Source organism: Leopardus geoffroyi, chromosome C2 (genome assembly GCF_018350155.1).
Source record: "Leopardus geoffroyi isolate Oge1 chromosome C2, O.geoffroyi_Oge1_pat1.0, whole genome shotgun sequence".
Classification (NCBI taxonomy): Eukaryota; Metazoa; Chordata; class Mammalia; order Carnivora; family Felidae; genus Leopardus; species Leopardus geoffroyi.
The window spans coordinates 29169-48300 of record NC_059333.1 but is presented as its reverse complement, the minus strand read 5'-3'; the positions used below and the strand labels follow the sequence as shown (position 1 = coordinate 48300).

General features: G+C 45.3%; 1 protein-coding gene and 1 long non-coding RNA gene across 3 annotated transcripts in view; one reads left to right on the top strand and one right to left on the bottom strand.

Moving 5' to 3' along the window:
• LOC123610433 (aryl hydrocarbon receptor-like) overlaps window positions 1-6455 on the bottom strand; it is a 66930-nt gene extending 60475 nt beyond the window's left edge. For both annotated transcript variants that reach the window (XM_045501019.1, XM_045501018.1), the window contains exon 1: window positions 5996-6455. In XM_045501019.1, the coding sequence (XP_045356975.1) occupies window positions 5996-6054 (59 nt within the window). In that variant the 5' untranslated portion in view covers window positions 6055-6455. The remainder of the gene's footprint in view (window positions 1-5995) is intronic.
• A 37-nt stretch (window positions 6456-6492) lies between these two features.
• LOC123610432 lies at window positions 6493-18053 on the top strand. Its single transcript, XR_006718124.1, has 2 exons — window positions 6493-6762; window positions 17483-18053. It is a non-coding gene; the product is annotated as an uncharacterized LOC123610432 (long non-coding RNA).
• The last annotated feature ends 1079 nt before the right edge of the window (window positions 18054-19132 follow it).

Below are 19132 nucleotides of genomic sequence, written 5' to 3'. Positions count from 1 at the left end.
CTCCATACTGTTTTCCAGAGTGGCTGGAAAGCCCACCAACAATGCAAAAGAGATCCTCTTTCTCCGCATTCTTGCCAACATCTGTTGTTGCCTGAGTTGTTAATGTTAGCCATACTGACATGTATGAGGTGGTATCTCACTGTGGTTTTGATTTTTATTTCCCTGATGATGAGTGATGTTGTGCATTTTTTCATGTGTCGGTTGGCCATCTGGATGTCTTCTTTGGAGAAGTGTCTATTCATGTCTTTTGCCCATTTCTTCACTGGATGATTTGTTTTTTGGGTGAGTTTGATAAGTTCTTTATAGATTTTGGGTAGTAACCTTTCATCTGATATGTCATTTCCAAATATCTTCTCCCATTCTGTAGGTTGCCTTTTAGTTTTGCTGATTGTTTCCTTCGCTGTGCAGAAGTTTTTGTTTTGATGAGGTCCCAATAGTTCATTTTTGCTCTTGTTTCCCTTGCCTCCGGAGACGTGTTGAGTAAGAAGTTGCTGCACACATATCAAAGAGGTTTTTGCCTGCTTTCTCCTCTAGGATTTTGATGGGTTCCTGTCTTACATTCAGATCTTTCATCCATTTTGAGTTCATTTTTCTGTATGGTGTAAGAAAGTGGTCCACGTTCATTCTTCTGAATGTCGTTGTCCAGTTTTTCCAGCACCACTTGCTGAAGAGACTGTCTTTATTCCATTGGATATTCTTTCCTGCTTTGTTAAAGATTAGTTGACCATACGTTTGTGGGTTGATTTCCAGGTTCTCTATTCTGTTCCGTTGATCTGAGTATCTGTTTTTGTGTTGGTACCATACTGTCTTGATGATTACAGCTTTGTAGTATAGCTTGAAGTCCGGGATTGTGATGCCTCCTGCTTTGGTTTTCTTTTTCAAGATTGCTTTGGCTATTTGGGGTCTTTTCTGGTTCCATACAAATTTTAGGATTGTTTGTTGTAGCTCTGTGAACAATGCTGGCATTATTTTGATAGGGATTGCACTGAATATGTAGATTGCTTTGGGTAGTATTGACATTTTAACAATATTTGTTCTTCCTATCCAGGAGCATGGAATATTTTTCCATTTTTTTTGTGTCTTCTTCAATTTCTTTCATAAGCTTCCTATAGTTTTCAGCATATAGGTTTTTCACCTCTTTGGTTAGATTTAGTCCTAGATATTTTATGGTTTTTGGTGCAATTGTAAATGGGACCAATTCCTTGATTTCTCTTTCTGTTGCTTCATTGTTGGTGTATAGGAATGCAACTGATTTGTGTACATTGATTTTATATCCTGCAACTTTGCTGAATTCATGGATCAGTTCTAGCAATTTTTTGGTGGAATCTTTTGGGTTTTCCATGCAGAGTATCATGTCATCTGTGAAGAGTGAAAGTTTTACCTCCTCCTGGCTGATTTGGATGCCTTTTATTTCTTTGTGTTGTCTGGTTGCAGAGGCTAAGACTTCCAATACTATGTTGAATAACAGTGGTGAGAATGGACATCCTTGTCTTGTTCCTGACCTTAGGGGGAAAGCTCTCGGTTTTTCCCCATTGAGGATGATATTAGTGTTGGGTCATTCATATATGGCTTTTATGATCTCCAGGTATGATCCTTCTATCCCTACTTTCTTGAGGGTTTTTATCAAGAAACGATGCTGTATTTTGTCAAATGCTTTCTCTGCATCTATTGAGAGGATCATGTGGTTCTTGTCCTTTCTTTATTGATGTGATGAATCACACTGATTGTTTTGTGGATATTGAACCAGCCCTGCATCCCAGGTATAAATCCCACTTGGTCATGGTGCATACTTTTTAAAATGTATTGTTGGATCTGGTTGGCTAATATCTTGTTGAGGATTTTTGCATCCATGTTCATCAGGGAAATTGGTCTGTAGTTGTCCTTTTAGTGGGGTCTCTGTCTGGTTTTGGAATCAAGGTAATGTTGGCTTTATAGAAAGAGTTTGGAAGTTTTCCTTCCATTTCTACTTTTTGGAACACCTTCAAGAGAATAGGTGTTAACTCTCCCTTAAATGTTTGGTAGAATTCCCCTTGAAAGCCATCTGGCCCTGGACTCTTGTTTTGGGGAGATTTTTGATTATTAATTCGATTTCCTTACTGGTTATGGGTCTGTTCAAATTTTCTATTTCTTCCTGTTTCAGTTTTGGTAGTGTATATGTTTCTAGGAATTTGTCAATTTCTTCTAGAATGCCCATCTTATTGGCATATAATTGCTCTAATATTCTCTTATTATTGTTTTTATTTCTGCTGCGTTGGTTGTGATCTCTCCTCTTTAATTCTTGATTCTATTTACTTGGATCCTTTCATTTTTCTTTTTGATCAAACTGGCTAGTGGTTTACCAATTTTGTTAATTCTTTCAAAGAACCAGCTTCTGGTTTCATTGATCTGTTCTTCTGTGTTTTTGGTTTTGATAGCATTAATTTCTGCTCTGATCTTTATTATTTCCTGTCTGCTGCTGGTTTTGGGTGATATTTGCTGTTCATTTTCCAGCTCTTTAAGGTGTAAGGTTAGGTTGTGTATCTGAGACCTTTCTTCCTTCTTTAGGAAGGTGTGGATTGCTATATAGTTTCCTCTTATGACTGCCTTTGCTGCATCCCAAAGGTTTTGAAAACTTGTGCCAGTTTTTTGTGGTTTGCTAAAGATGTTAGTCTGTGTGTAATCAGACTAACAAAAATTACTACAGTAATCAGACAACAAAAATGAATAAAAGGCATCCAAATCGGCAAGGAGGAAGTCAAACTTTCACTCTTTGAAGATGATATGATACTCTTTGTATGAACCCAAAAGACACCATCAAAACATTGCTAGAACTGATACATGAATTCAACAAAGTTTCAGGACATAAAATCAATGTACATAAATCTGTTTCATTTCTCTACACCAATCATGAAGCATTAGAAAAAGAAATCAAGGAACTGATCCAATTTATAATTGTACCAGAAACCATAAGATACTTGGGAATAAAACTAACCAAAGAGGTAAAAGATCTGTACTCTGAAAACTATAGAACACTTATGAAAGAAAATATTCTATGCTAATGGATTGGATGAACAAACATTGTTAAAATGTCTATACTATCCAAAGCAATCTACACATTTAAGGCAATCTCTGTTAAAATACCAACAGCATTTTTCACAGTGCTAGAACAAACAGTTCTAAAATTTGTATGGAACCAAAAAAGACCCTGAATAGCCAAAGTAATCCTGATAAAGAAAAGCAAAGCTGGAGGCATCATGACTCCAGACTTCAAGCTATATTACAAAGCTGTAGCCATCAAGACAATATGGTACCAGCACAAAAAAAAAAAAAAAAAAAAAAAAGACACATACATCAATGGAACAGAGTAGAAAACCCAGAAATAGATCTACAACTATATGGCCAACTAATCTTTGACAAAACAGGAAAGAATATCCAAAGGAAAAAAGACAGTGTCTTCAACAAATGGTGTTGGGAAAACTGGACAGCAACATACAGAATGGACCACTTTCTTACACCACACACACACAAAAATTTGTGAAATGAATGAAAGACCTAAATGTGAGACAGGAAACCACCAAAATCCTAGAGAAGAAATAGGCGGCAACTCTTTGACCTTGGTTGCAGCAACTTCATGCTAGACATGTCACTGAAGGCAAGGGAAACAACAGCAAAAATGAACTATTGGGACTTCATCAAGATAAAAATATTCTGCACAGCGAAGGAAACAACAAAAATAATAGGCAGCCTAGAGAATGGGAGAAGATATTTGCAAATGAAATATCTGATAAAGTCTTAGTATCCAAAATCTATAAAGAACTTATCAAACTCAGCACCCAAAAACAAAGAATCCAGTGAAGAAATGGGCAGAAGACATGAACAGACATTTTTCCAAAAGAAGACATTCAGATGGCTAACAGATACATGAAGAGCTTCTCAATATCACTCTTGATCAGGGAAATACAAATCGAAACCACAATGAGATACTACTTCACACCTGTCAGAATGGCTACAATTAACAACTCAGGAAAAAACAGATGTTGGCAAGGATGCGGAGAAAGGGGAACCCTCGTGCACTGCTGGTGGGAATGGAAACTGGTGCAGCCACTCGGGAAAACAGTATGGAGGTTCCTCAAAAAGTTAAAAATAGAACTACCCTCCATCCCATCCCAGCAATTGCACCCAAAGGATAAAAAAACAAACACACAAAAATACTGATTCAAAGGGGCACATGCACCCCAATGTTTTCAGCAGCATTATCAATAATAGCCACACTATAGAAAGAGCCCAAGTGTCCATCAACTGATGAATGGATAAAGCAGATGTGGTATACATACACAATGGAATATTACTCAGCCATCAAAAAGAATGAAATCTTGCCATTTGCAACATCGTGGATGGAGCTAGAGTGTATTATGCTAAGTGAAATAAGTCAGTTAGAGAAAGACAAATACCATATGATTTCACTCATATGTGGAATTTAAGAAACATAACAGATGAACACAGGGAAGGGAAAAGAGAGAGAGAGAGAGAGAGAGAGAAGGAAACCATAAGAGACTCTTGACGATAGAGAACAAACTGAGGGTTGATGGAGGGAGGTGAGTGGGGGATGGGCTAAATGGGTGATAGGTAGTTAGGAGGGTACTTGTGATGAACACTGGGTGTTATGTGTAAGTGATGAATTGCTAAATTCTACACTGGAAACCAAGCTTACCAAGTTAGTTTTAGTTAACTAGAATTTAAATAAAAATGTGAAATTAAAAAAATGTACAGTATATGTAATACATTTAGGGATGCCTCCCCCCATTTTAACATTTTTTTTTTTTTTTCAATTAACCAGTGATGGCTGGTTTCACTGCCCTGGACAAATAACTTATGATGAGCTTGTTTCTGAGCTATGCCCCTACTGAGAAGTTTCATGGTGTGTATATTTTTTATTGTGTAAAATGCAAACACCATAAATTTTTACCAATGTAACCATTTTTAAAGTGTACCGTTCAGTGGCATTAAGCACCTTCAGGATGTTGTATCGCCATCACCACTCCCCAGGTCCAGAACTTTTTCAGCACCTTGAGAGAAACCCCTAACCCTTAGCAGTCACTTCCCCTCTCCCACCCCCTTGCCACCTCCGATCTACTTTTGGATTTACCTGTTCTGAGCATTTCCTATCACTGGTATCAAGGGCTATTTGCCCTTTTGTACTTCACTTCTACCACGGTATTTTATGTATTTTAAAACGACATGGAATTAGAATTGATATTTTGAGAGGTTTTGGAAATTTCTCACAGACCCGCCTCCAGGAGCTGGTTCCCTTGCGCCAGTGGGGGTGGGGTGGGGGTGGGGGTGGAAGGAGGGTCTCTGCGTCTCTGGGGATGTGCTTTGAGGGCGGGTTGTCGCCAGGCCCTCGCTGCCAGGTGTGGTCCAGCCCCGGGGCCCCGCCCCAGCCGCTCCGGGACGCGCGCAGACCTTGGGGTATCTGGTCCAAGGACGCTGCCCAAGGAGTGTCCTCTCCACAGGCTTGTGATTTATTGTCCTCAGGAACGTCTGCCCAGCTCCAGGGGCCACACAGATCTCTCCCGCCAGGAACGTGGAAGGGACCCTGCCGCGTCGGGACCGTGCTCAGGGCCTTGGCATCCAGTCGGTAAATGGGGGTGAAGTGTGGAAGTCACCCATCCACGCAAGGTCTCTCCCTTCCAACCCCCCGCCGTGACTCCGGACCCCTTCCCTTGCCGGCGTGCGCGCCCTGGTCCCGGGATTGTGGACCCGGGAGACCCTTTCCCGGGCGCGCCCTGGTCCGGGAGACCCCGCGCGCCCTTCCCGAAGAGCTCGTTCAGTCAGCGCCCTCCGCACCCAGACCTGAGCAAGACCCCTAGAGACACTTCTGGGGTGGGACTGGGGGATCTTGACGTCGCATTCCACCCTCCCCAGGCCGGTACTCTCGGCGTCGGATCCCGCGGAGCTCCGGGTGCGGTTGGCATGGGACCCACACCCGCCGCCCGCGCCCCCTGTGCCCTAGTACCTCCTCCGCGCCGGCTTTTTCCTCTTCTTCCCCGCGTACCTGCCCCCGATGGACAGCATGGTGCCCGCCGGCGGCCGCACAAAGGGGCGCGGACCCGGGGCGTCGCCGCCCAGCGCCAGGGAAGAGGCGCCCCCGCCCGGAAGGCTGCCTGCTGGGTGCGTCCCGACCCGTTTCCAGGACTGGAGCGCGCGCCCCGGGGGTCGGGGGCGAGGGCTGTCCGCCTCCCGGTACGAGGGTCCGCGGCGCGCGATTGGCCGGTTTCCCCCTAGGGGCCCTCAGCGCAGACAAACGCGGGCTTCCTCGTCTGCAGGTGCGTATGGCACTCGCCAGTGGCAAGTCCGCGACACCAGCCGCAGGGAGAGTGCTCTCGTCTGCGAACGAGCCCCCGGCACGAGTCGGGAGAGGGCCTCGTCCCCACGCGCTGCGCCTCCGCTCTGCAGGTCTTCCGCTCGAGAAAGCAGGACCCCCTCTCGAGAAAGCAGGACCGCCTCTCGAGAAAGCAGGACCCCCGACGGGCTCCCTCGATGCGCGGTTGGGCGCCGGGGAACGCGCTCCCTGGGAGGGGGTTCTCCAAGGAGAGACGTGTCGCGGGGGCGCGAAAGACTCGGAACTGAACCAGGAGCCCCTTTGAACCTGTGGTCGCTGCGGACAGAGGAACCCTCCCGGCCGGGCCGCCCCGACGCTCATGCCGCGGCCAGAGGAGCCTGCCCAGGAAGGTTTATTCCAGAACAGCAGTGGCTACCGGCTGACATCCAACCTCTGCATAAGTCTGTGCCCAGGGGCCATTACACTTCATTCTACCGGCTGCGTGTGTGTGTGCGTGTGTGCGTGTGTGTGTGTGAGTGTGTGTGTGTGAGATGATTGCGTTGTTTTTGTGGGCCAGATATTAAGTAAGTAATGGAAATGCCTCCCAGCGTTCCCACATGCAGGGGTGACAGGTAACAGGTGACAGGTGAGGTGTGGCTATCCCAGGGGGAGCTTCCTTGCCTTCCTTTAGGTCATTACCGGGACCTCAGGACTTCAAACCACTCACTTCGGCATGGGGATGATGAACAAGAAGTGCTTTTGTTTTCTTTCAGTGTCCATAAAATGGCAACTAATCCAGGACACTTAAAAAAAAAAAAAAAACCCAGTAATTGGGGCGCCTGGGTGGCTCAGTCAGTTATGCGGCCGACTTCAGCTCAGGTCATGATTTCGCGGTCCGTGAGTTCGAGCCCCGCGGCGGGCTCTGCTGACAGCTCAGAGCCTGGAGCCTGTTTCAGAATCCGTATCTCCCTCTCTCTGACCCTCCCCCGTTCATGCTCTCTCTCTCTCTGTCTCAAAAATAAATAAACATTAAAAAAAAAAAAACAGTAATAAAACACATTAGTGACTCTGGATTCAAAGCATAATGAGAATCTAAGTATTTTCCTATCAGCATCAGATTCCTACTTTGAATTTTATGAAGTTGATTAGAGTAGTGGAGGCAGAAACACCGAGCCCCAGTCTTGAGAGCACCATGCAGCCAGGCTGTTGCAGACTTCAAAACAGCACTCAAGTTTTCCAAAACCACCTCAGCAAACTCTTAACTGCAGTGGGAGGCATTTGTGGAGGGGCTGGAGGAGATGAAGGTTGGCAGGAAGGGGGTCTCAGTCTCCTCAGGACCAGCCTTGCCCGTGCAGTCCCTCCACAGCCATAGCTGAAGACCCCCAAATAAATAAAGTCCTTCTTCCCTCTCCTCCCAGGTGAGAGGAAAGGCCAGTCCCAACAAAGTCTGGAAAGGTCCAGAGATCTGGCTGCAGGTCCAGAGATCAGCACATGGAACCCTCTTTACTTCTAATGTGCGGGGTGCTGAAAAAGTAGTCTCTAAGTCCTTTACAATCTTTCCTCAAAAAAGACTTTTAAAACATCTGCTTCCTGATTCAGTGGAATCTTCATTCTTAGAACCACTTGAGTTCAGATGCTCTTGCCTAATTTCCCTGTCTGGTGTTTCTTGAAAATAGATGACCAGATAATGTATCAAACCAGGCCCCTTTCTTTAGACTTTATAACAAGGAAAACTTAGTAATAATTAATTAGATAAGAGATGTTGGTAGGTTTCCTAAAAGAACCAGGATGTGTGTTTCATTTTATGATTGAATTATGCTGTGTTCATCACTCAGCAAGGGCACTGGGTCACTCAGCAAGGGCACTGGGTCTTGGGGCCTAGGACTCTTGGTGGAGGAGCCAATGTTGTTAGATATTAGTTAGATACCAGAATAGTGTTATTAGGTAAATAGTGTTGGCTATTTATCAAGACTGCTGGTGAGGCAGTACAAGGTCAACCCATTTGGTTTCAGTCCTGCTGATTTGACAGCAGAAAGCTGTCAAGTGGAAAAGCATCCTGAGATTTAAGAGATGGACTCTGCCTGGGGCCGGGGTACCAGGGCCACTTTACAATCCAGCAATTGCCTACTTTCTTGAATTGCAAAAGTTGAATTCTTTGTGCTAAGGCAGAGTTAGAGCGGGGACTGACAATCTGTGGTATTCTGGGAACTGGGATGTGATAGCCTGGGGGATGGGAAGGATCCTGGACCCTCCTAAACCACTCTTGCTGTGCCTGCTCCTGACAAAGGTTCTCACCTGCCTCTGTACCTCCGCATCTGCCATACATCTGGATGTGGTTGTGGTCTGGGGCCTGAGCAGGGTTCTGGACTGCGTTGGGGCTGCCTGGCTACCTCAGTTCTTTGTTCCCACTGCTTGGAGGCAGAGAGGAGGCTGGATCAGAAGCCACTGACTAGAGTCATAGAGACAGGGGCAGTCGTCATGGCAGGACTTAGAGGAAACAAATCAATTGGCATTAAAATAGTGTTTGAGATTGTGTCAGCAAAAAGTGCCCTGGCGCAGTGGCCTCTTACTGTTCCCCAAGGCCACCTCCAGGATGGTTACCTCCACCCTCAGAATGTTGTCCCCGGGCTATAACCCTTCCCAACACCCCTCTCAGGCTGGGCCATAGAGAACAGAAGGGAACAGAAACAAATCTTCCACCCAGGCAGAACACAGCCAGGCAAGGTGTCCACTGATCTGTCCCTAACTTCCTCCATACCCAAAGGGACATACTGTGTTACTCAGATCACTGACTACTGGATTTACATTCCCTTTTGTGAAAGAAAGTTTTTACTCTGATTATTCTATTTTCCCTCATTGATTAGGTTAGGTATCTGGTTAACTGTTAAGTCTTTGGAACCCAGAGGCTGCAAGATCAGGAAACTCCACATTTGTACCTTCCAGGATGCACAGACAGCGCCTCTAGGTCCTTGGCTTGCTGCAGAATCAACTGCTTGGGCCCAGTCCTGAGCCATCTCCCAAGGGGAGAGGAGGAGTGCTTTCATGATTGAAAGAAGGATTGTTGCATTATGTTAAGAGTGGTCATCTTTGGAATTACCAGTTAGGGCAATTACCAGTTACACACACATGCATGCACACTCAGGAGCCAAGGCATGGACTGTAGTTGGATATTTCATGTTTCCTGTTTGCTCTGTTGTATTAATTCTCAGTTGCTGTAGTGACAAATTACAAATTGCTTGGTGGGTTGGAACAACACAAATTCTCTTACAGTTCTGCAAGGGGTCAGCAGTTTCGCATAGGTCTTACCAGGATAAACTCAAGGTGTCAGCAGGACTGCATTTCTTTCTGGGGAAAGAACAACTCCAGGGGACAAGCTGTTTCCTGTTCATTTTGGTTTTTGGCAGGATTCAGCTCCTTGTAGTTATAGGACTGAGGTCCCCATTTTTATGCTGGTTATAAGCTGAGGGCCATTCCTAGCTTCTAGAGGCTACTCACATGCCTTGGTTTATGGCCTCTTCCTCCATATTCAGTGCCAGCAGTGGTGAGTCCAGTCCTTCTCACAGACTCTTTTGCCTGCCTTCTCCATGGATTTATCTCATTAGATTGGGGCCACTTGAATAATCCCAGATAATTTCTCTGTTTAAAGGTCAACTTATTAGGTAACTTTAATTCTATCTGTAACCTTAATTCTCTTTTGCATGTAGAGCAATATATGCTCAGATTGTGGGGATTGGCATGTGGCCATCTTTGGGGTGCCATCATTCCACCTGCCACAGTTACTTGCCCAGGAGAGGGAGGACTTATGGGGTGGTAGAATCTCCATATGATAAGTTTTACCTGATTCTGCTAAATAATTTTCCAAAGTGGTTGTGCTCACTGAACACTATTCTGTTTCATTGATCTCTTTGTTTATTCTTTTTTAAAAATTTCTTTTTAATGTTTATTTTGAGAGAGAGAGAGAGAGAGAGAGAGAATGAATATGAACAGGGGAGGGGCAGAGAGAGAGAGCCAGAGACACAGAATCTGAAGCAGGCTTCAGGCTCTGAGCTGTCAGCACAGAGCCTGATGTGGGGCTCAGACTCATGCACTGTGAGATCATGACCTGAGCTGAAGTCAGACCGTCAACTGACTGAGCCACTCTTGTGCCCGTGTATTCTTATGCCCATATCATCTGTCTGTGTTATTGTAGGTTTTATTAGTCTTAATATCTGGTAATGTAAATCTCCTTTTTACTCTTTTTTTAGATTGTATTTGCTATTTTAGTCTTGCATTTCCATATACATTTCAGAAATAACTTGTTGACTTCCACAATACCTGCTGGAATTTTGAATGGGATTGCTTAGATTCTATAGATAAATTGGGGGCAGAAGTAACATTTTGTAATAGAGTCTTCCAATCCATGGACAAGTAATATTTTTTTTTGGTCTGGGTCTTCTTTAAGTCTCTCAATAATGTTGTATGTTTTTTTTTCTTGCACATATTTCATTAGACTTTTTCCTAAGTGTTTGATTTTGCATTTTAAAATGTTTATTTATTTTTGAGAGAGAGAGAGAGCCAGCAGGGAAGGGGCAGAGAGAGAGGGAGACAGAAGATCAGAAGCAGGCTCCACGCTAAAAGTAGCGAGCCAGATGTGGGGCTTGATCTCATGAACTGTGAGATCATGACCTGAGCTGAAGTTGGATGCTTAACTGACAGCCACACAGGTGCTGCACTTTGATAATTAATCATAATAGTTACTTACAGACCTCTTTGGATTTTTTTAGTGTTCATATCATGTAATCAATAACTAATGACAATTTTATCTATTTCCTTTCTTTTTCTTGCCTTATTGTCTGGGTGGCATCTCCAGCACAACATTCAGTGCAAATGGCTATTTGTATTTTGCTTCCAGTCTCCAGGAGAAAGATTTTATGACTTCACCATGAAGCCTGATGTTTGGCATAACTGTTTTGAAGATACATTAAAAGATTAAATCATTTTCCTTCTATTCATATAGTTTGCCAAAAATTTTTTCTTTTTATTATGAATGGATTTTTAATTTTATATAATGATACTTTTGCCTCCACTGAAATGATCATATGGGTTATTTCTGTTTGTTCTGTTGATATGGTTAATTACTTAAGTTGATGAAAAAAAATTTTTTTAAGTTTATTTATTTTGAGAGAGAGAGAGCAAGCAGGGAAGGGACAGAGAGAGGGGAGAGAAATCCCAAGCAGGCTCTGCACCGTCAGTGCAGAGCCCAATGTGGGGCTGGAACTCATGAACTATGAGATCATGACCTGAACTTAAATCAAGAGTTGGACACTTAACTGACTGTGCCACCCAGCTGCCCCTACTTAAGTTGATTTTTGGATACTAAACCAATCTTGCTTTTCTAGAATAAGTCCATTTTATCACATTGTACTATCCTTTAATATTGTTTTATATTTTGATAGCATTTTACATTGTTAGGTTTAATTTTATAATATTGTGCTTGGCAATTATACACTAGGCTTTAATTTTCCTTTTATTTACTGTCTCTGTCCAGCTTTTGTATCAAGGTCATGCTAGCCTCAGATACTGAGTTGGGAGTGTTCCTCTTCTTCCCTTTTTTTGGAAAAATTGATGCAAGTTTGTGGCATTTGACCCTTGGTGCTTGGTAAAGCTACTCAACCTGGAGTTTTTGGCTAAAAGTGACCCAGGCAGGAGGAATGTAGAACCTGCCTGTAGTGGAGCCAAGGAGTAGAGATAGAATGAGGCATCTGAAGGAAACAAAGACAGAACTTGCAGCACTTTAGCTCCTTTGCTCCTCTCAACATGAAAAGGACATAGTGTCTGAGTCTGGAGAAATTTCCTAAACCTGTGCCCACAAGTGGCTGGCTTTCCTCTGATATGAACCATCATCAACTGTCAAACTATAAACTCCCTCATTTGCTCTTTTGTTGTACTTGTCATATTAATAGTTTAAATTAGAATGCTTTAGGAAACAAATAATTGGAGGATCTGAATCCCAAGGAGACTCCCTGAAGAGAGTCTGACTTCCTGCTGTTTCCTCTCAAAGTGCTCACTCTTTCAGGCACTGAGAAGTTGAGCAGAATGAAGCTGATCAGATGCAGATGATAAGCAGTGAGTTCCACCACCTGGGGAGACAGAAACCGGAAATCTAGGCCATGATTCTGTGGAGAAGTGAGCCACTCTGTGTGCTCTGGCCACAACAGTATTAAGGTAGAAATTAGTAATGGGGTGTACTGTTACAGTTAGGTATAATAAGGTGTATAATAAAGGATAGATAGATAGATAGATAGATAGATAGATAGTAGCTAGAAAGCACCTAACTATAACATCCAATAACAACGAGCCCAGATCCTAACTTCTAAAAACAGCTTTCATCCAAGAAACCAGAGCTCTCTGGAGAGGTGGATGATTCCAGGGCCATATTAGGGAAATTACAAGGTAAACCTTGGAACATCTAGTGCAAAAAGCAAGGAGGTGCTCACAGAGTGACTGGAGACATGTCACAGAGACACAGGAGCCAGCCTGGGTGGCATCCTATTGTTCAAGTCTGGAATAGTCTGAGCATCAAAATAAACAGTGAGATAACAGACTGTAATTCACTGAGTAAAATAGGAAGCTGTAACAGCATTCAGGTATAATTACATAAGTGATTACATTGACAATTCTCTGAGGAAGGGGATATTTACATAGTTTGAAAGTATCCCCCCAAAAAATGCTTAGTAATTTCAGAAGAGAAAGAGTATTATGATGGACACCCCCAGAGACCCCAGCTTCAGTGGGTGATTGTCAGTGGTACAAGGAGAAGCTGCATGCCTCCTGCTAGGACACAGGCACAGCACCACCTAAGGATGTTTGTCATGGAAGGAGAACCTTAACCTATCATGAGGACATGTCAGACGATCCAGATGAGGGACCTTCCACGTTCCACAAACAACTGGCCTGTGATCCTGGAAAGTCCCCAGGAACTGGTGACAAGACACTGAGTGCAGCAGGGATGTTGAGGGGCCCCTTTCACTTTGCAAGGTTCCTGGGATGTTGGATGAGACTCGAGTGTATTCCGAGGATTAGGTGTCAGCTCTACATCCATGGCAACTCCTGATTTTCATGGATGCACCACAGTTGTGTAGGAAAAAGTTCTTGTTTCTGGGAAATATGTGTCAAAATATTCAGGGGTGATGAGGTGTCAGTTTAGCAGCTTTCTCACAAATGCACGTCTAGATTTTCTCTAAGTTTGTGATTATTTCAAAATTACAATAAAAAAGTGGAATTTATAACTTTCCCACTAAGAAGACTCCAGGCATAACTGGTTTCATTTGGTAAAATCTATCAAAAACCGAAAGAATAATTGGGGCACGTGGGTAGCTCACTTGGTTGAGTGTCCAACTCTTGATTTCAGCTCAGGTCATGATCCCAGGGTCATAGGATTGAGCCCCATGTTGGGCTCAGTGCTGAGCATGGACCCTGCTTAGGATTCTCTCTTTACCTCTGCCCCCTCCCCCCTGCTCACATTCTCTCTCTTTCTCAAAATAAAATAAAGAAAAATTTAAAAACCTAAGGCAGATTTAAAATCAATGTTACACAAAATCTTTTAGAACATAAAGGAGGGAATACTTTTCAGATCATTTTATGAGCCCAGGATAACACTGATACCAAACTGAACAAGGATATCATAAGAACAGAAAATTGCAAATCAGTATCCCCCCATGAACATAGACAGAAAAATCCTCAAAAAAAATACCTGCAAATTGATTCAGTAATACATATAGGAATAATGTATCACCACTTCCTCATTGTGTGACCTTGGGCATTTTACCTAACTTCTCTGAACCTCATTTTCCTCACATACCCTTTCTGAGGATGGTGCCTGCAATGTTGGTTATAGTAATTTCCCCATCCTTGTCTCAGTGGTAGGCCTAGAGTTTGGGCCAGTATGAGGACCCCAGCCCACTGGTCACAGCTGTTGAATTAAGGAGCAGGCATGCTACCTAACCTAGACCAATCAGTTTCTCTCTTCCTGGAACTCAGATCTTGAGCAGACACACCCAGGGACCAAAGGCAGTGGTGAGAGGGTGTGATGGTGGCACCCACAATTCTTGAAGCAGCCTGGACTCCATCTTAACCAAGTGTCTATTTCTACCCTCAACACAGTGAGGAATGGCCCTCATTCCCTCACTAAATCCCCATTTGCTTTGGTAGAGTTAGTTCCTCTTGCTTCCAGCACTTGTCACTGCAGTCACAATGCTCCAGACCCTGTCGTTGGAGAGGAGGTGCCTGGACATTGGTGAGAAGGGCGGGACTTACGGAAGGGCACTGAGGGGTGAGTCCCTGACAGCAGGTCAGATGGTCAGACCTGAGGGGAGTGACCTCCTCAGGGTGGGCAGTGGAGGGAGCAATATTTATATGAATGTGGCTGAAACTTGCCAATTTTCAATGGCTGTCTGATCACATGGCATCCCTTTCTGTCCCCTAAACCAAGAGGTGATAAAAGATTCTGTAATTAAGAGTCTGACTCTTAATTGCAAAAGTTTTTGATGTTGGACTGCTGACAGTGTTCCAGTCTCACCTCCCTCTTTTCTTCTGTCCCATGTCTGGGCAAGCTGGTGAGACAGCTCAGTGTTCCCTCCTTTGGCAGGTGGAAGATCCAAACCAAGAAAGTCCCTGCCCACAGCAGGAACTCTCACCGTGGCTCATCCCTGGCCACAGTAAAAGGCCAGGCTAGTCTCCTTTCCCTGTGCTTTCAAGCCATTTTTGATACTGCTTGGGCTTTACACTCACTGAAGGCATCTAGAGGAGGGTTTGGGGATGTGAGTGGGGGTACAGGGTGATGCTCGTTCATCATGCCGTGTTGTAGAGATGGGCTGGGGAATCCCAAATGGGATGGATAGAGCTGAATGGGTGAGGATGCTCAGAAGGTTGTGTGGGACCAAGGTTTGGGGCAGAGAAAGGCCATGGCTGGAGGGGGGATTGTATCTGCCTGTAGTCCAATCTCCCAAGCTCTGGATGGGGTAGTTGAGTTGAGGAGCCCCTTCCAAACCTCATCTTCTCTTGGACTCTGTCTTTGTTGGATGCTGTGCCTTAATGCAAAGGAAAGGCTCCTATTGTCTGGGTCCACATGCAGGTAGGGGCAATGGGAGGTTATTCTGTAAGAGGTTGCAGGAAGCTGAGCCATGGGGGTGGCTCTCAAGCTCCTAGGACCTGTTATTCCACAAACACTTATCCAGGAAAATGTCCCAGGTCCTCCATTTTTCATTAAATAGATATTGCATGGGCAGTGTGCAGGTGCTAGGAGAGGGACAAACTTACATCCTGGGGCCACTCCACATGTGTGGGCTCCCCCAGAAAGTACCAGTGGCTTTGTGACTGCATAGGTTGGAGGGGCAGCACTGAAGGCCCACCAAAGGATCTGGGCCACCCTGGGTAGGCAGGAGCAGGAGTAACTTTCACTGGCTGTGAAGCCCTGGACTGGCAACATTGGCTGCAGATCCTTGGTGTCCCTTGTGCACATGTTCTCTTGAGCATCTCAGGGGAGGTGTCTGGGGAGGGCAGTCCCAAGTGTTGCAGCTGCAGCTTTGTGGCTGCTCTCTGCAGCACATGCCTCTCATATACACACATCTGGTCACAATGGATGCAGCTGAGTTTGAAGTCCCTGGAGGTTGGGACTCAGAGGGCTGGTCTGCATTGTAGAGGCACTTTTCCTCTTTTGGGGCCCTCTGGTGGACCTCACAGACAGGAGTGGCTGACCAGGGTTGCAGGAACCAGAGGTCTGTCCTGGGGCTGTGGCTCTTTGGGGCCAAGAGAGTGGAGAGGATGTGACATCTTAGGCTGTATAAAGGGGTGCACCAAAGACTTTCCAGTTAAGGGTCTAACCAGGATTTTGTGAAGACTATAAGAGTGAGGGGCCCCTCCATGGCTTGGGCTAAGGGTGGAGGAACCAGAGCATTGATCTCCAGAGGCTAGAATTGACAAGGAGGAGGTCATTGTGACTTTGACAGGGACAGCTCCAGGAACACTGCAGTTTGTTGGTTGTGGACAGAATGGGTGGAGATGTCTCCAGCGATGGGCCCAAATCTATGGATAGCACAGGAGGTAGGGCAGAGGTGGAGAGCCGAGAGGCCAGAGGGTTGGAGTTTGAATGCTAGGGGTCTTGGAGTTCCATGATTGAAACTAAATGATGGAGGGCAGTCATTGGTTAAGGCAAGGTGTAGAGTACCTCAGAGGTATTGGGGGCTGAGAAGGGTTGATCAGCAAGATGGTTGGGGCTGAGCAAATCCAAGCCCCCTGAAGCCAGGGTGTAGGAAGGAGCAGCTTGTGGATACTGAAATTACCAACAATGAGGGAGGGAAAGAGAGACAGACACAGGCAGAGACACACAGAGAGAGCCAGAGAAGGGGAGGAGAAAGACAGAGAGACAGACAGAGACAGAGAGAGATAATCAGAGAGACAGAGACAGAGAGAGATGGAGATAGAGATGGAAAGAGAGAGAGAGAGAGAGAGAGAGTTGGAGAGAAAGACAGAGAGTCTGGAAAACCATGTTCCCTTGGAACTGCTTCTTAGTAGGCTTGGTACATTGACATTTTGCAGTTTAACAAATTTTGAGTTTTGAAAATTCTATGGCTATACGGCTGATACTCTGATATTCTCACCAGTGCTGTTGATTCCTTAGAACTTGGGGAAAATGGGCACTTGAGCACATTAGAGTAGCAACCCCAACTCTGGAAGCACTGGAGGAGCAACATCAGGTTCTGGGATGATGGTCTTGTCTTGGGGGATCCTGCCTAGAGGATGAAGGGTTTTGCAGTGAGGAGATTTTGCCATTTATTGATGGAGCAGCACTTCATTTTCTGGGCTGTGGTGCCATCTAGCGCTTTGCTACTCAGAGTGTGTTCCACAGACCAGCAGCTTCAGCAACAACAGGGAGCAGTCAGGAATGCAGATTTCTGGGCTCTGCTCCAGAAGCTGACTCAGAATGCTGGGGTGGGGGTAGGGCATCCCTAACCCAGCACTAGGCGGGAAGCATTCTTCTGTCTGGAGACCTTTGTTGAATTCAGAAGAGTGAGCATGAAGTGGAAAACAACAGAGGCTTCCTTCCCCAGGAGAAAAGCAGGGCAAACCCACATTCCATTTGTTAAAATACTCTTTTTTAATTTTATGGATTTTAGATTTTATCATACCTGTTCTTTTCTACAGATAATAACTGCTGAATCCCTTACTTCACTGTAAGAATGTATGAGGGGGCATTCTGTCTTCAGCTGCACATCAGTATCACCTGGGGGGGGGAACTTTTACTACATAGTGACCTCTGGCTCCCATCCCAGAGACCCTAATGTGCAGCTAGGGCTGAGGCTGCGGAGAGACCGTGTGGGCTGGCAGCTGACCAGGAAGGAAAGATGAAGAAGCACCTGCCTGCTGTCCTCACAGGCAGGCAAAGTCTGAGCATTAAGGGAGAGTCCAAGGGCGCCACTGATGCAGCACCTGTCGTGCTCCCAGACAACAGTATTTTTCTTCTTAGTCCAGATGCATGAAGTTTTTAACTACATATAATCCGTTCTGTTTTCTGTAACCACTGAAGTATCATCTGTAACAAAAGAATCTTCTAAGGAATCCAGATTTAAAAAGTATATGTAATTTTCAGAAAGTCATTTTTAATTTGTATAATGCCTTATCTTGTAAAGTAGATTGTATTGCTTGAGGTTAGTTGCCCTGGATGGTAATATTTCAAATGACAACCTTCGGAATAGATTTTGTGTGATTTCTTTGATTGAATGGAGAGCTCTTTTGAAGAATTTGCCAGTTTTCTGGAGTCTTTGTCTCATGACCTGCCAGAAGCCCAGATCCTCATGCGGCCTCTGGAAGAAATGGGAAGAGGGAAGGTTCTGGCCTCATGCTGAGGCTGGGGAGCAGCACAACAGGAAGCGTGTGGATTGAACCACCACCATGGAAACCAGGACACTGTGGGCAGCAGGTAACTGTGCTGGGAGGAGGCAGCTGGCCTGTGTCAAACAGAGAGGTCCTGAGGCCGACCTTGTCTAGGTCAGAAGGAGCCCAACCATGAGCCTTTCCTGCCCCGACAACTGCACAGACCCCTTTACTACCCAGGACAGAGAAGCAGTAGTGCCTCCCAGTGTCCATGGAAGGTGGGCCATTTCGAGTCATCTTGATGCCCAGTGGAGGTGGCACACAGGCAACAAACAATGTGGATGGAGCAGGTGGTCTGTGCCCACACTCCTGCCCTGCCTCTTGTCCTACACTGAAGCTCATGGAAGGGAGCAAGGCTCAGGGGGAGGTCCACAGAGGCCCAGTCTAGGTTGTGCCCAGGGGCACTCCATGCCCTACTGAAGCCCTACTCCCAATAAATGGTATTTGGAGATGGGGCCACTGGGAGATAATTAGATTTACAGAAGGCCATGAGAGTAAGGCCATTGAGATGGGGTTAGTGCCATCATAAATAGAGACACCTGAGAGTCCCCCTCCTCTCTCCCTCCTTCCCACCTCCATGTGAGGACACAGTGAAAGGGTGGCCATCTGTAAGCCAGGAAGAGAGCTCTCCCCAGCACTCCACCATGCCAGCCCTCAGTCTCAGACTTCCATCCTCCAGGACCTTGAGAAAATAAATTTCTGCTGTTTTAAGCCAGGTGGTCTGGTATTCTGTTATGGCAACCTGAGCAGACTGAGACATCTGCAAACAGAGTCATGAGCTAGAGCAGTGCAGGCTGCCAGCCCCCCGCAGCTCGGGAGGAAAGTACCTGAGCATCTGGAGAACAGAGCTGTGTAAAGAAGGCACATAAAGACTCAGGTAGTTCAGGTTCTAAGTATGTGTAATAACATCTGAAAAAAGAT